The following is a 15199-nucleotide window of genomic DNA, read 5'->3' as shown; positions in this document are numbered from 1 at the left end:
CTAATATGATAAAGAGGAAAGATTTGATTTTATGTTTACATTAAATAGGTTTCAAAAGAAATGAACCAATTTGAAAAATTCTTTAACCGTTGGGTAACTACACTATCCCTGGGTGAAATAGGCTTACGTATAATAGGCAACTTTTCTTTATTAAGACTGCAATATTTCTATATTGATTTCAATTTGAGCCATGATAAACGGAAACAATAAGGGGGTAGTGTATCTAAATTCCAAAGAACTTGCACTCGTGTATTGAAATAAAAGATGGCCTTGTATAAACTATTTTAATGTATAACAAGCATATTACTATCGTCTTCGCTTCTTCGTGCGCCTTTTTGAGTTTTTCTTACCGACTTTATTTAGTTTTGCTATCTTTCTCTTGTGTAACCATACGGGATATTGGCCATTTTGATCTTTCAATGTTTTCGAACTGTAGATTTTTTTCTCGCCATTTTCACCAGAAACTTCTACTTTCTCGTCGTCTGAGCTCATTTCAACATCTTCTTCGACTTCAGGAGGTGGCTTTTCTTTCTTTTTTCTCTTCCCAATCTCACCAGCATCCAAGTAAATCACTTGCTCACTTTCCATAACCTCTTCGGTAGATTTTTCTTCCTCTTTTATACCCAACATCTTTTTCAATCTAGCCAATTCTTTAACGGCATATTTCTCCCGTTTTATGGCCCTGCATTTTCGCTTCCATTTGCTACGAATTGATTTTGCCATTTCGTAATGTTATTATTTTTCGCACAATGCTTGTTTTTACGACGAAACGTCAAAAGGAAAGAAGTGTGGTATTTTCGAAATAGACAAAGGTCTGTAGCACGCACAGCCACCACGTTACTGCTTTAAATATTTCAAAGCTTGTGTACCGACAGAGTATTTTAATAAATAATATTTAAATAAGCAATTTTTAATAATTATGGAAATTATTGAACATTTCAATTTGTAATAAAACAATGAATCCTTCAAAACCAAGGCCTGAAATAGATTATACTTTGTTAAGTTTTTTTTTTTATTTTAAATGTTATCCTATAGGTATATCCGTACATCTAAAACACAGAAAATAAAATTAATAAAATGTTGCTTTTGTTTTCTACTTAAAATTATTTTATAACATTATTTCGTGAAACACAACAAATAAATAATGAAAAAATGACATTATATGACAGCGCAAGGAGCTTTTTTGAAGTGCAATCTTTTTGCTCCCTTTTACTTGGTCACTTCATATAAGTTTGTCTCGCTCTATAAATCATTTGCAAATGCATCCTTGATCGTATCGAACGACAAAATATACCTTCTTATTAATGTCTAGTTTATTCCTGTCGGTCAGTTTTTAATTATCCTAATATTTTATGGTGTAAATATCAACTAATTCTGTTGGAAATGTTCCAAATATTATAATTTATTTATTATACTATCGTTCCCTTGTATTAGTCAGCGTTTTGCGCTGTCTATCGGGATTACTTTTGTTTGTTATCGAGTGTGAATAAATTTGGTTTATAAAGTGTGAGAGTATTTTTGCAATGGAGACATTGCAAATGGGCGAGGAATTGTCAGGAGATGTGGATGATAACAACATAAAAGATGGTAAGATTATTTTCATAGCGTAGCGTAATTCTTTTGTGTCTTAAAGAAGAAAAGCGAATTGTTACTATGTACCTATAGATGTAAACACTTATATATGTAAGGAAAACTGTATATTTACGTGCTTATTTAATATAAAACAATATGCTAGAATTGTTGCTAAAATGTATTGTACAACTTTACTAAATTTAGTCTATTGTTTATGTTTGCAGCAAGTTATTATCGAAAAAAATGTTTGTATTTTGTTAAATTTAGCCAAAGATTCTATGCTTTGCCATTGCATGTACTATACCTGTTATTTAACTCTAACTATTGAATCTTGTCTTTAATTCTCTGTAGTATACAATTTAAACAAAATTAACATTAATTTTACAATGTGAACCTGGATAAGAGAGTGTCCAAGGAAATGCTGTAATTTTCTTGCTTATAGAGGTTTGATTGCACTAGAGTTTCTGACTTATAAAGACTATGACATAGAAAGAAATTGACATTCTATGTACACACACACTTGCACATACACACCCCATAAATACACATACTTATTATTAACATATTTTGTACTGTAGCACATAATGTAGTAGCGTAAGATCATAAATAAGAGAAGGAACTTGTAACAGGTTACGCCTAGCACAGGTGACAGAGCTGTATAAAATTTGTTTCAAGAAAATTTAAACATGGAAGATGTTGCGATAGTGGAATAATTTAAATTTCCATTGCAGGCGATAACTAGTGATAATAATACCTTTATTTATCACTAGTTATCGCCTGCAACATTTCCAGACTATGTTCTACATCTGTGCCAAATTTCAGAAGGATCTGTTGAGCCATTCTGGAGATATCTTCTAATAAATCCATACATCCAAACATTTGCATTTACTATATTAGTAATTTTTAATTCCGCGCAGATGTAGTCGTGGGTGACAGCTAGTTTATAACATTAATAAGATTGGTAGGTAATTACATCTTGATTATTATTTTTTTCAGAAAAAGAGCCACATTCATATAACGGTTACGAGAATGGAAGATTTAATATACAATTATTGGATTTTTCTGATGATGTCTTGCTTATCATTTTGAGGAATCTATCACCTAGTGATCTGAAGGCACTTGGCTTGTGAGTAATTTAAAATGTCAACTTGTTCATGGCTCATATGTGTAAAGGCTTTATTTTTTAAGGTGTCTATTATCAACCTGTCTTTATTTCTATGGAGGGTTTGCAGAGTATGTATGTTTCAATACATCTCTATCAGCCGTCATATTTGAATTTATTTACTGACATGTTCCTCAATTTATATACCTTCCTTTAGTGTGATAAGAGTTTAGTCACTTGGTTTTTTTGGAACGAAGTTCCTTATCGCGCGTTGTGAAAGGGGGCTAGACGGAAAAAATTCTTACGAAAAGTTGTCACGACACTTTTTGCTATAGTAAGTATCTTAACGACGAATGAGCGCTACTTCACCATGGCAACGACGTGACAATATATAACGAAAATTCATAGAAATAAAATGTACTTCTTGTGAAGAGTTAAGTTTTTTATTCATAGAATAAACATTGGTGCCTTCACTAATTAATCGAAAGGAACTTCGTTCCATCCAGGTGTCCCTTGACACCTCTCAAGTTTTTTTTTTATTATTTTTTTTTTGACGAAAGATAGATCAATCTGGAGGTAGGTGTATAATTTTTGTTATTGTTTGTTATAGTACATGTATGAGGTTTGCTAGTTTGGTACTAGAAAGATCTTTATGGCGTAAAGTGGATGCTAGAGGACAGCCGTGTGGTACTGCAAGGTTTAAATGGCTGCTGAATGCGATACACAGGGATACAACTAGTCTTATGTTAACGGGATATGCTGGACAGAATGATGGGTAAGTTCATTCATTCACTTATTGACTAACATTCATTCAATTCATTCAATTGATTGACTTACAAACTTACCGATTGAAAGTAAAATTGGTTCACTCTTTCACTTATAACTACTTTACTACATGAGGGGACTTATAGGAAGGGAATATGTCCTATTTCTGTGCATTCCTGTGTCGAAGGTAGGCAACGCACCTGCATAAACGGATGTCTATGCAGTCCTTTTGCTTTTTTCCTCTTTATACTATAAAAAAAATTAGTTGATCCGGCAAACATTTTGTCACATAAATTATTACTAGTGAATTTTTAGTGTAGATAAATTTTGTCATAAAATAAAAAAATGTTAGGGATGGACAACGCATATCATATATGGGTAGCTGATTCTCAGACCTTTTTTTTTAAAAAAAAAAAAACAATCTCAAACAAAATGCACTCAAAAGTAACCTAAAAAAACCAATTTCAAACAAAATGCACTCAAAAGTAACCTAAAAAAACCAATTTCAAACAAAATGCACTCAAAAGTAACATAAAAAAACAATCTCAAACAAAATGCATTCAAAAGTACCATAAAAAACAATCTCAAACAAAATGCACTAAAAAGAAACAAAATAATGACATGAAAACTTCTTTCTTTCTTTCTTCTCTCTTTCAAAAACCCTCTAAACTCTAAAGAAAGTTCTCTTCTTTCTTGTAACATGTCTATATTGTATAATTATTGTTATTTCGCAGTCGGTGTCGGCCGAAGTATATATATAATATAATATTATACATTTTATATTTGAGATGTATGAGACATACTTACGTTTATGTCCCTACTTAGGCCGAAACCGACTCCAAAATAACAATAATTATACAATATAGACATGTTACAAGAAAGAAGAGAACTTTCTTTAGAGTTTAGAGGGTTTTTGAAAGAGAGAAGAAAGAAAGAAAGAAGTTTTCATGTCATTATTTTGTTTCTTTTTAGTGCATTTTGTTTGAGATTGTTTTTTATGGTACTTTTGAATGCATTTTGTTTAAAATTGTTTTTTATGTTCCTTTTGAGTGCATTTTGTTTGAAATTGGTTTTTTTAGGTTACTTTTGAGTGCATTTTGTTTGAAATTGGTTTTTTTAGGTTACTTTTGAGTGCATTTTGTTTGAGATTGTTTTTTTTTTGAAGTCGGCTATTTTTTTTTCTTAAAATTTTTGTTTTATTTCACAATTTTTAGTGAATTTGAAGTTCAATTACAAATTTCCTTAATACATATAAAGACATAAATAAGACAAATAAAGAAAAGGACTTTCCTATTTGATATGTGTGTACTTCAATTCAAAAACTAATTTAGAATACACCAGATAACCACTTATCCTTTAAACAATGAAATAATTATCAAAATCGGTATACAAATTGAAAATTAACGAACTAATACATCGTAGCGTGCCTTTAATTTTATCCAGCCGCGCGCCGCACTAGCATTTTTCGAATGCGCGTAGTTTTTAATTATTTAATATCTCCCAAACTATTGATCAGAATTACATAGTTTAAAGGCTAATGTAATCTGCATTTAATACTCTAGCCATCAAACATATTTATTTGGATAAGGATTCATATCGAATATAATATAATAGCGCCGTAAGCTTACGACGCTGATTTTCGTGTGCATTTTAATCGAAGTTTGTTCACAATAACATGGTTTTTGTGAGACATCCATAGATGATAGATATATGCCACCGAAGACTGTTATTTAGCAAATTTAAGGATCTATAATTACTCCATACATCATTTTTATGTAAGTCATATAGTTTGACCTACGTAAGCCCAGAAAGCAAAATTGTGCTTTTCGTGTAGCATTTTTCGTTTCCGCGTAATTTTAATATAGTTTGACCTACGTAAGCCCAGAAAGCAAAATTGTGCTTTTCGTGTAGCATTTTTCGTTTCCGCGTAATTTTATTCTTACGATATCTCCTAAACTATTAGACAGAATGATATAGTTTCAATTGCAAATATAATCTACATTAAATTCTCTTGATAATGAACATGTTTATTTACATAAGGGTTAATACTGAACTCGAATAATAGCGTCGGAAATAGGGCATGAATTTAATTGATGTTTCTGAAGAAAAAAATGGTTATTGTGAGAAAACTATAAAAGATAGATATATGCTATCGCTGACTTTTATTTAGCACATTTAAAGAGCTACAATTCGCCATACATCATTTTTATGTAGGTCCTATAGTTTAGCCTACGTAAGCGCTGAAAGCAAAAATGTCCCTAAGTTTCGCAACAAATTTTGAAGCTATATTCAAAATCTACTAGTCTTCTAGTTATTTAAAAAAAAAAACAAAAAAATGGGACCCACCTGCAAGCACTTCCTTTCGATTAAAATATTTTTCATCAAAATCGGACCACCAGGGGCGGAGTTTCGCGGTAACACACATAAAAAAAAAAAAAAAAAAAAAAATACAGTCGAATTGATAACCTCCTTCTTTTTGAAGTCGGCTAAAAAAGAAAAAAAAAATTCTCAGACCTACTGAATATGGAAATAAAATTCCATATATATAAGTCAAAACTGTTTCTGAGGAGTATGGTGACTAACATTGTGACATGAAAATGTTATTAATAACTTGTTTTAAATTTTACGAATTTGAATGTAAAACATCACATTGTTTAACGTGATTTTTTAATGAATAAATTAGCAAAGTATTTATTGGATGTCGGTGGCTCATGGGTTAACTTGACTTGTAATCTGTAGGTCCTGGGTTCGAATCCCGCCATGTACCGATGTGTTTTACGATTTTCTATTTACATATGTACATTTATCCGACGTTCTTACGATGAAGGAAAACATTGTGATGCTGCACATATTTGAGAAGAAATTCAATGATATGTGTGAAGTCAACCAGCACTTGGCTGTGGTTGACTATGGCCTAGTCATCTCTAACTTAGGGTAGGCTATAAGCTCCTCAGTGTGGACGTATAGTGAGCTGATGATGTGATGATGATGAAGTATTAGTGACTAAATGGATTAAAATATTATAATGCATGTTTTTATTATATTCCAGTTGTTGGGGTCATTATGTTCCTAAACCGGGAGAAGAGGAGCCAAAAGATGGGACAGTAGTCGAACCCGCTGTTCCCAGGATACATGAAATGCAATTCTGTAAGTAACTATTTTTTATTTATGAAACTAGCTGGCGCCCGCCACTCACTCCTTGCAGAATTAAAAAAAAAGCTTAAAAAGTAGCCTATGTGTTCTTACAGATTGTTCTACATCTGTCTCAAATTTCATCGAGATCCATTGAACCGTGCTGGAGATACCTTTAAACAAACATCCATCCATCTAAACGTTCGCATTTATAATGTTGTACTATTGCGGAGGTATCAAGTAAATTTCTAAATCAAACGTATCCTACTGCAACCGGTCATATTTCCAGAATAAATATTTAGCCTATGTGTTCTTTCAAACTGTGTTCTATGTCTATACCGAATTTTTGTGATCCATGCAGCCGTTCTGGAGATATCTTCTAATAAACATCTATGTATACATCTAAACTTTTATATTTACGAGTATAGTAATAGTTTAAGGTGTCTCTAGAATTAATGGATCTTACTGAAATTTGACATAGATATGGATGGTATGATTTTGAAGGCTTAATATAGTATTTTTTAATTCCGTCATTACTTTTGGAACGAAGTTCCGTATCGCGCGTTGTGAAAGGGGGCTAGACGGAAAAAATTCTTACGAAAAGTTGTCACGACACTTTTTGCTATAGTAAGTATGTTAACGACGAATGAGCGCTACTTCACCATGGCAACGACGTGACAATATATAACGAAAATTCATAGAAATAAAATGTACTTCTTGTGAAGACTTAAGTTTTTTATTCATAGAATAAACATTGGTTCCTTCACTAATTAATTGAAAGGAACTTCGTTCCATCCGGGTGTCCCAACACACCTCTCAAGTTTTTTTATTAAATATTTTTCAGGTGCAAGGAATCGTTACAGACGACAACATGCTCTGTTTCATATTCAAGCTAGACAGTTGCCGAGGTAAGGAATAAAATTTACATTGTACAAATTTTTTAATAGATAATAAAAAACATATATAAAATATGGATTCCTTTTCTGTATAGAAATTTATGTTTCTCTTTTTGATTTTGGTCACTTTCCTTTTATTTTCTTTCTTTTTAAATATATAATCTTTTAAAAGCCATCAAGAATAAAACACTGACACAATTAATTTATAATCTTTTCCTTTTATAATATCTTTCCTTTTTACTTCTATATTTAGTAACTTTCTAATTTTATATATTCCAGGGTTGTAAGTACACCATCTTGGCCTGATGAGCCCAGGAATGAAGCCTGGGAGTTAGTCGCTGAGGACTTCATCCCGGCTGAGAAGGATCAGAAGCCCGGCAAGTGTACTGGTCCTCGGTTCACATTCACCGGAGCTATGTACTTTAAACTGATAGAGAAATGTCCTAAACTTACTACACTCATACTGGAGTACTGTAATATTAATTGTAGAACTGTAAGTATAAGTTTTTAAATGTGAGAACTGTATAAGACAGAAACCTTTAAAGGCGAGAATCTTTTATAACCTAAAATCCTCTAGAAGCGAGAAACTTTTATAACCTAAAATCCTCTAGAAGCGAGAAACTTTTATAACCTAAAATCCTCTAGAAGCGAGAAACTTTTATAACCTAAAATCCTCTAGAAGCGAGAAACTTTTATAACCTAAAATCCTCTATAAGCGAGAAACTTTTATAACCTAAAATCCTCTAGAAGCGAGAAACTTTTATAACCTAAAATCCTCTATAAGCGAGAGTTATTTTCCGGTGCCTACTGACGTGTGTATTCGTAGTACCGGATATTGACGCTCGCTTATGGAGGTCGTCAGTCTTAATTGGATAGTGACTCTCGCTTATGCAGGTTTCTCGCTTATCAAGGTTTGACTGTATTTATGTCCGATGTGATCGATTTGAACTTTTATTTTCAGATACAACTAAGTCATTTACCTCCAACATTAAAGACATTGTCGTTGAAAGGAGCTAAATGTTTCAATTTATTAATGGATAGATCATTTTTGTTCAAGATACAAGATGCTTTGCCTTATTTAGAGGTGAGTTTGTAGATGTACTATTTCAGGGTTAAAGTAAACTATCTGCAGATATAGATATAAAAGTTAGCCTGTGACTATGTCTGCCTGGAATTTTTTAAAAAAAATCTTAATTAGTAATCTATGTGTTCTTTCAGACTATGTTTTATATCTGTGATAAATTTCATCAAGATCTGTTGAATGGAAGAAGAATTTCTTAAAATCATCCATCCATCCATCGCATTTTTACTAGCTGTCGCCCGTGACTCTGTTTGCCTGGAATTTCAAAAAAACTTAGTAGTCTATGTGTTCTTCCGGACTATGTTTTATATCTGTGATAAATTTCATCAAGATCTGTTGAGTCTTTCTCGAGATATTTTTAAACATCCATCCATACATCCATCCAAACATTCACATTTATAATATTAGTAAGATTAGTAAAAGGAATGTTTGGATTTCTTTACTTAATTGCGTCCTAAGTTATATTTGTATGTATTCCAGACATTAGACTTTAGTGAATGTGACTGGCTAGATCCTTCATCTTTTCTACCTCTGAGTAAGTTACGTGCACTCACCCGGCTGCGCTTGCGAGACTGTCCTCGACTTTCAGAATTTGTGGCATACAGCTCTTTAGCATCTAGATATGGATTTCGTGTTTTACAGGTATTTTTATATTTTATAATGAACTATTTTTTTTATTGAATTAACTAGCTGTTGCTCGCGACTTTGTGCAGTATTAAAAAAAAAACTTTATTAGTAGCCTATGTGTTATTCTAGACTGTTCTACATCTGTGACAAATTTCAAACATCCATCCATCCAATTCGCATTTATAATATTAGTAAGATTTTTTAGTGATTAAGTCAAATTTCTGTTGAACAATTAACTCGATTGGTACTAAAACAAACAGAAGACAGGCTTCAAGTGGAAGTAATTTCGTGAACTTATGAGGTTAGGGATGGGGAAGTGAATTTGGTAGAGGAGGGGACGTGTAGGAAGGGGATCTTGTGCGTTCCCTCTTCCTTTAAAGGTAGACAACGCATTTGTAATTTCAGATGTCTTAAGCGGTCGCTCTATTTCTACGTATTTAGGTTTTTAGTTCTTTTCCTAGCTTATAACATGAAAAAAAACTTCTTTAATTTTCTCTCCTCGTAATTAACCAAGAATTAGCGTTTCTTCTTTGGTTAATTAGTTAAACACCTCGATTTAACTAATTAATCATAGTAGAAACGCTAATTCTTGGTTAATTGCGAGGAGAGAAAATTAAAGAAGTTTGTTTTTACCTGAATGTGTCAGGAATTGGATCTGCGCGGATGTCCAGTTGGTGACTCTGAGGTGTCATCTCTGTCATGGCTGCCGGAGTTGCGAGTGCTGCAGCTGGCCTCGCACCGACCAGCCAGCGCGCCGGGACACAGACATCACAGGCTGGCTAGAGCACCCAGCGCTGTCACACTACAACAATGGGAGATTGAGGTATATCGTACGGGTTAAAGAAGTCTTTGTAGTTTTGAGGGGGAGGGATAGGGGCTGGGAGGTCCTAATTTTGTAGTTTTAGGAGAAAGATAGAGATTGGGGGTCTTAGTATTATAGTTTTAGGGGGTAAATGACGACTGGAGGTCTTAGTATTGCAGTTTTAAAAGGTAAATGAAGACTAGTGGTTTTAGTGGTATAGTTTTGGGACGTAGATAAAGATTGGGGGTCTTAGTATTATAATTTAAGGGGGTTAATGAAGACTGGGGGTCTCAGTGTTACAGTTTTTGGACCTAGATAAATATTGGGGGTCTTAGTATTACAGTTTAAGGGGGTAAATGACGATTTGGGGTTATTGTGTTATAGCTTTCTGACGTAGATAAAGATTAAAAATGGGGGTCTTAGTATTATAATTTTATGGGGTAAATAAAGACTGGGGTTTTTAGTGCCATAGTTTTCTGATATTGATAAAGACTGGGGGTCTTAGTATTATAGTTTAAGGGGGTAACTGAAGACTGGGGGTTTTAGTGCTATAGTTTTCTGACATAAATAAAGATTGGGGGACTTAGTATTATCATTAAAGGATAAATGAAGACTGGGGGGTTTTGTGTTATAGTTTTGGGACGTAGATAAAGATTGGGGGTCTTAGTATTTAAGTTTTAGGAGGTTTTCCTTTACATTCGCATTTATAATATTAGTAAGGTGTAAATATATATTTTGTTCTCAGGAACCAGAGTTCTTTAAGCAGAAATATTTAGTGGAACGAGAAACGGATGGCGCGGAACTGAAGGACTATGTTGATCCTTATACATAGTAAGTTAATTTATATTACATACACACAAATATTCATACATATACATACAAAGTTTAATTGATACTCAGAGTTAAAGATTACTTAAGTTTTTAAGTATATTTTAAGATTTAATCTACACTAAGTACACCCTTAGTTGTAGTTAAAGTTTTTAATGTCACTCTACTGCGGTAACATTTAGTATACATATTAGTAAGGAAAGAGGGGATTTTAGGATTAGGTTAAATGTAAAGGGAGAACCTTACAAATCCAGTACTCCCACTACATATAGATCCTTCCATACATAGCGTGTTAAAGGTGATTAGGATTGTAAGAAAAAAAAATTGTTAAAAATGCTCACGCGCATCAGTTTTTTATGAGTTATTTGTATGTAAAAAAGACTTCATTTTATATATCTGACAATTTGCATGTGACATAAGGAAATAGGAGAGTGACAAAGTTTCTTTTTTAGGATTTTCGTCCTTTCAGGACATGTCAATACTATAGTGCCTTTCTTTATCTTTTAATATGCGATCTGGCATAATCTTATCGCCGCAATTGAATTCGGGTCAGTAAAAATTAGACCAACATAGTGACAAAGTTGCAAGAAAATAAAGCCTTCATTTTATAAAGTATTGAGCGTGGTAACATTTAAATGTAGACATATTTGAAAGTTAATCTTACTATGTCTTAATCTGACGACTTTACTTAATCAGTCTGATTTTAGTCCGCTTTCTCTATCTATCTATCTATATACATAGTCAGAACTGAATATAACTGAAGAACGGCTGAATCGATTTGACTGAAAATTGGTGGGCAGGTAGCTTAGAACCAGGAAACGGACATAGGATAATTTTTACCCCGTTTTATATTTTTTATTCCGCGCGGACGGAGTCGCGGGTAAAAGCTAGTATTGGATAATTCTATTTGTAGTAGGAGTTCTTGATTGTGTGCAAGGTTCACATCCTCCCTTCGCATCCCCTTATAATATTGTCACCCCTTACATTGTCTTTTATAGAAAAGAGACAACAATATTTAGTATAAATGTCACCACAATGGAGACTGTAAAGTAGAAAATTAAATCACTTTCAGCACAGACAGCGATTCAGATGATATAGAAACGGATGAGAACTGTACAGCATTTTTAACAAAGAAGAGACAAGACAAAGAAAAGAAGACTAAAAAGAGAAAACAAGAAGATGGTAGTGGGGACGCGGATGTGAACAGAGATGCTCCATCCTGTTCTAAATCAAGGAAAACAGATGACACGAAAGATGGTGATAAAAAGAAAGATAGAAAGAAAGGTAAAGGCAAGACGAGTAAAAAAGATAGCGACTCCGATTCAGATGATAGTAATACAGAAGTTGTTCCAAATGGTAGTAAAGAAGAATCACCGAAAGAAGAACATAAAGTCAATGGTAAAAGAAAGAGTAAGAGGATAGAAGCTAGAGAGAAGAAGGAGAGAGACTCTGAAGGGAAAGAAGTGAACGATGGTGCGAGTACTTCTTGGGAGAGATCTAGACATGTGAGAGGTTTTATATGTCTAAGAAGAAATAGAGATCCAGAGGAAGATGAAAATCCAGTTCACAGAGCGGTCTATGTCAATTTTAATGCACCAGCAAATGTTGAATCTAGACCGAATAATTTTCCATCTGTTTTTTCAGATCAAATAACGTTTTTAAATCCACCCGGTAGATTGCAGACTGTGGCATTAGTAACTGATTCTTCTGTTAGACAGTTTGGTAGAGCTGATGGTGAAAACATAACGTATGTTAACTTTGGTCCTAACGGTCCTGTTAGATTTGAAGGTGTCTCTCCAGCTAGACCAGCTCGGTCTAATTTAAGATCTCTGTCTATGGTCGGTTATACTAATATAACTGATAGGAGTTTAGTACATTTGGCGACTGCTGCGCCATTTTTGGAATTCATAGATTTTCGTGGCACTAGAGTGACTGCGGAAGGTGTACAAAATTTTCTGTTAGAACGACCTGATTGTAAGGTGTTGTATGGTAAAGTTGAAGATTGAATGTCCCTCAGTATAGATTTCATTATAGTTAAGTGTTTGATTGTACTCAGAGTGAGATAATTGGTTAGTCTACACAAAACATTTTAAGTAGGAGCCATTCGTAAATTACGTCACATGTTAAGGGGGAAACAACGATCAGTGACGAAGAGTGGGGAGAGATCCTAAATCCTTACTAATATTATAAATGCGAAAGTAACTTTGTCTGTTTGTCTCGCTTTCACGCCGAAACTACTGAAGCGATTTAAATGAAATTTGGTACACATATAGTCTAGAGCCTGAAAAAGGACATAGGCTACTTTTTAAGTGAAAAAAGGGTTGTAAGGGGTTGAAAGTGGGGTTGGAAATTTGTATTGGAAGTATGGTAATTTTTACAGTTAGAAGCTTGAAGCTTATTTTTAAGGCTGTTTATTTGATATAAATAAATATTTCATTCAAAGTTTTACCCTCAAGGGTGTAAAATAATATTGAATAGGGGATGAAAGATTGTATAGGAATATGTAATATTTTATAACTACAAATTCAAAATACATACATACATATAGTACAGAATTAAAAAAAAATAGCTGAAAAATAAGTGATATCACAGTAAGTAGGGGGGAGGTCTCACAAATGTGACTGGGGGGGGGGGGTGACAAAAATAATGAAATTCAAGTGACGTAATTTATAAATGGCTTCATATTTTTCATACGAAATCTTCTCTCACTGTTCAATAATTTAAAGTGCGGTAGTAATGTGAAATTTGAACTGTTTTACGTCAGTTTATAATCTCACACTTGATAAAGTAACGTTGAATTGTGAACTAAATGGATTATTGTGAATTAATTTTCATTGCATTAGAAAGTTAATGTTTATTTTCCTCGTCTGATACATGTTCAAAAATCTCACAGACGTCTACAATTTTTTGGATATCTACTGGGTTTTTGAGACCTAAATCTGTGTTCAAAACATTTTGTTCTCTCTGTCTTGTCTAAGATAATGATAGGGATGAAGATATGTTTTATACAATGATTTTGGTTTTTGAAATAAACGGAATCTCTTGTAATAGTTTTGTACAGAATCTAATGTTTTCGGGTTCACGCTGAATATCTTACGCTTAGCACGGTTCGGTTTTAGACAGAGCAAAGCAGATTTTTTAACTATATTATCTATCTTCTATATCTATATATATAAAAGAAAGTCGTGTTAGTTACACCATTTATAACTCAAGAACGGCTGAATCGATTTGACTGAAAATTGGTGGGGAGGTAACTTAGAACCAGCAAATGGACATAGGATAATTTTTACCCCGTTTTCTATTTTTTATTCCGTGCGGACGGAGTCGCGGGTAAAAGCTAGTGTATATATAAAAGAAAGTGGTGTTAGTTACACTATTTATAATTCAAGATAGGTCGAACTGATTTAGCTGAAAATTGATGTGGAGGTAGCTTAGAACTAGGAGACGGACATAGGAACTTTTTTAGCTTGTGTGCATTTTTTTTATTCCGCGCGGACGAAGTCGCGGGTAAAAGCTAGTATTATAAAAAGGATAGACAAGTTTGTTTGCATTGAATAAGCTATGAAATCACTGAACAGATATGAAAAAATCTTTCACTGTTCTGAAGCTACACTATCCTCTAATGACTTGCTCTCGTTTCCGCGGACGATGTTCGGTGTAACTTTTATAACAAATAAATTTGAGCTTTATAGCAATTAAATAAGGTTTAATTTTACTTGAAAAGTCTTTTTTTTTATTAAAAACAAACGTAAATACGTGTTGCATTTCATATAATGTTCAATTGTAACTGATTAATAGTTGGTTTCTGAGAGCAAAATGTTTGTATAAAACATATCAATAATATGTTTTTTTTTTTAAATTCTGGTATCGGAAACCCACGATTAGTTCATGATTTACTTTAGTTTACAATCTGACGGTTATATATATATAATTTCTACTGCGTCTATAAAAATGTTTCCGTAGTAATGACAAATATTACGGAAAAAATAATTATTTATGTGTTAATTTAAATTTTATTAAAAAAATCCATTTGGTTTTTTGTTTTCAATATTAATTAATTATTCATATTGTCAACTGAAAGAGTAAATATTTTAACCAGAGACAAACTAAATTGTTTAAACTTTCTTGAGACATAAAAATTAATTGATTAATTTTGGCTTAACTCACCTGTGGTCGTCTGGTGACGGCACCGACTAGTTTCAGACCCGTCGGGGGTTCATCTTCAGGGCGAGTGTTTATTTTTATTCCTCAGAATAAACACTCGCCCTGAAGATGGACCCCCGACGGGTCTGAAACTAGTCGGTGCCGTCACCGGACGATCACACAGACAAACTGTCAATTTTATAAAACTGATAAATTAGATTTTCTGCGAAAATACTTTGTATTATATAATA

At 33.2% G+C, this 15199-nt stretch overlaps 2 protein-coding genes across 3 annotated transcripts; one reads left to right on the top strand and one right to left on the bottom strand.

Moving 5' to 3' along the window:
* Positions 1 to 270: 270 nt before the first annotated feature.
* Positions 271 to 800, bottom strand: LOC106709155 (protein LLP homolog). The gene has a single exon (XM_014500871.2). The coding sequence runs from the start codon at positions 721 to 723 to the stop codon at positions 307 to 309; it is 417 nt and encodes a 138-aa protein (XP_014356357.1). The 5' UTR covers positions 724 to 800; the 3' UTR covers positions 271 to 306.
* A 535-nt stretch (positions 801 to 1335) lies between these two features.
* On the top strand, positions 1336 to 13029 carry LOC123722745. 2 transcript variants are annotated; one of them, XM_045685317.1, is made up of 11 exons: positions 1336 to 1587; positions 2569 to 2698; positions 3285 to 3449; positions 6489 to 6586; positions 7416 to 7479; positions 7747 to 7960; positions 8429 to 8551; positions 9029 to 9190; positions 9822 to 9998; positions 10723 to 10808; positions 11878 to 13029. In XM_045685317.1, exons 1-11 carry the CDS (start codon positions 1524 to 1526, stop codon positions 12809 to 12811), a joined length of 2217 nt encoding a protein of 738 aa, XP_045541273.1. In that variant the 5' UTR covers positions 1336 to 1523; the 3' UTR covers positions 12812 to 13029. The 2 variants fall into 2 exon arrangements, with proteins under 2 accessions (XP_045541273.1, XP_045541274.1); XM_045685318.1 differs by lacking the exons at positions 6489 to 6586; positions 7416 to 7479.
* Positions 13030 to 15199: the final 2170 nt, after the last annotated feature.

This window comes from Papilio machaon, chromosome 29, assembly GCF_912999745.1.
Source record: "Papilio machaon chromosome 29, ilPapMach1.1, whole genome shotgun sequence".
Taxonomy (NCBI): Eukaryota; Metazoa; Arthropoda; class Insecta; order Lepidoptera; family Papilionidae; genus Papilio; species Papilio machaon.
The sequence above is the reverse complement of the archived record's forward strand: the minus strand, read 5'-3'. Positions and strand labels throughout refer to the sequence as shown.

Coding starts and splice junctions, on each gene's coding strand:
- LOC106709155 (XM_014500871.2), bottom strand. CDS start 723: ATGGCAAAATCAATTCGTAGCAAATGGAAGCGAAAATGCAGGGCCATA.
- LOC123722745 (XM_045685317.1), top strand. CDS start 1,524: ATGGAGACATTGCAAATGGGCGAGGAATTGTCAGGAGATGTGGATGAT. Junction 6,587..7,415: donor GATACATGAAATGCAATTCT/GTAAGTAACTAT, acceptor AATATTTTTCAG/GTGCAAGGAATCGTTACAGA. Junction 9,999..10,722: donor TACAACAATGGGAGATTGAG/GTATATCGTACG, acceptor TTTTGTTCTCAG/GAACCAGAGTTCTTTAAGCA.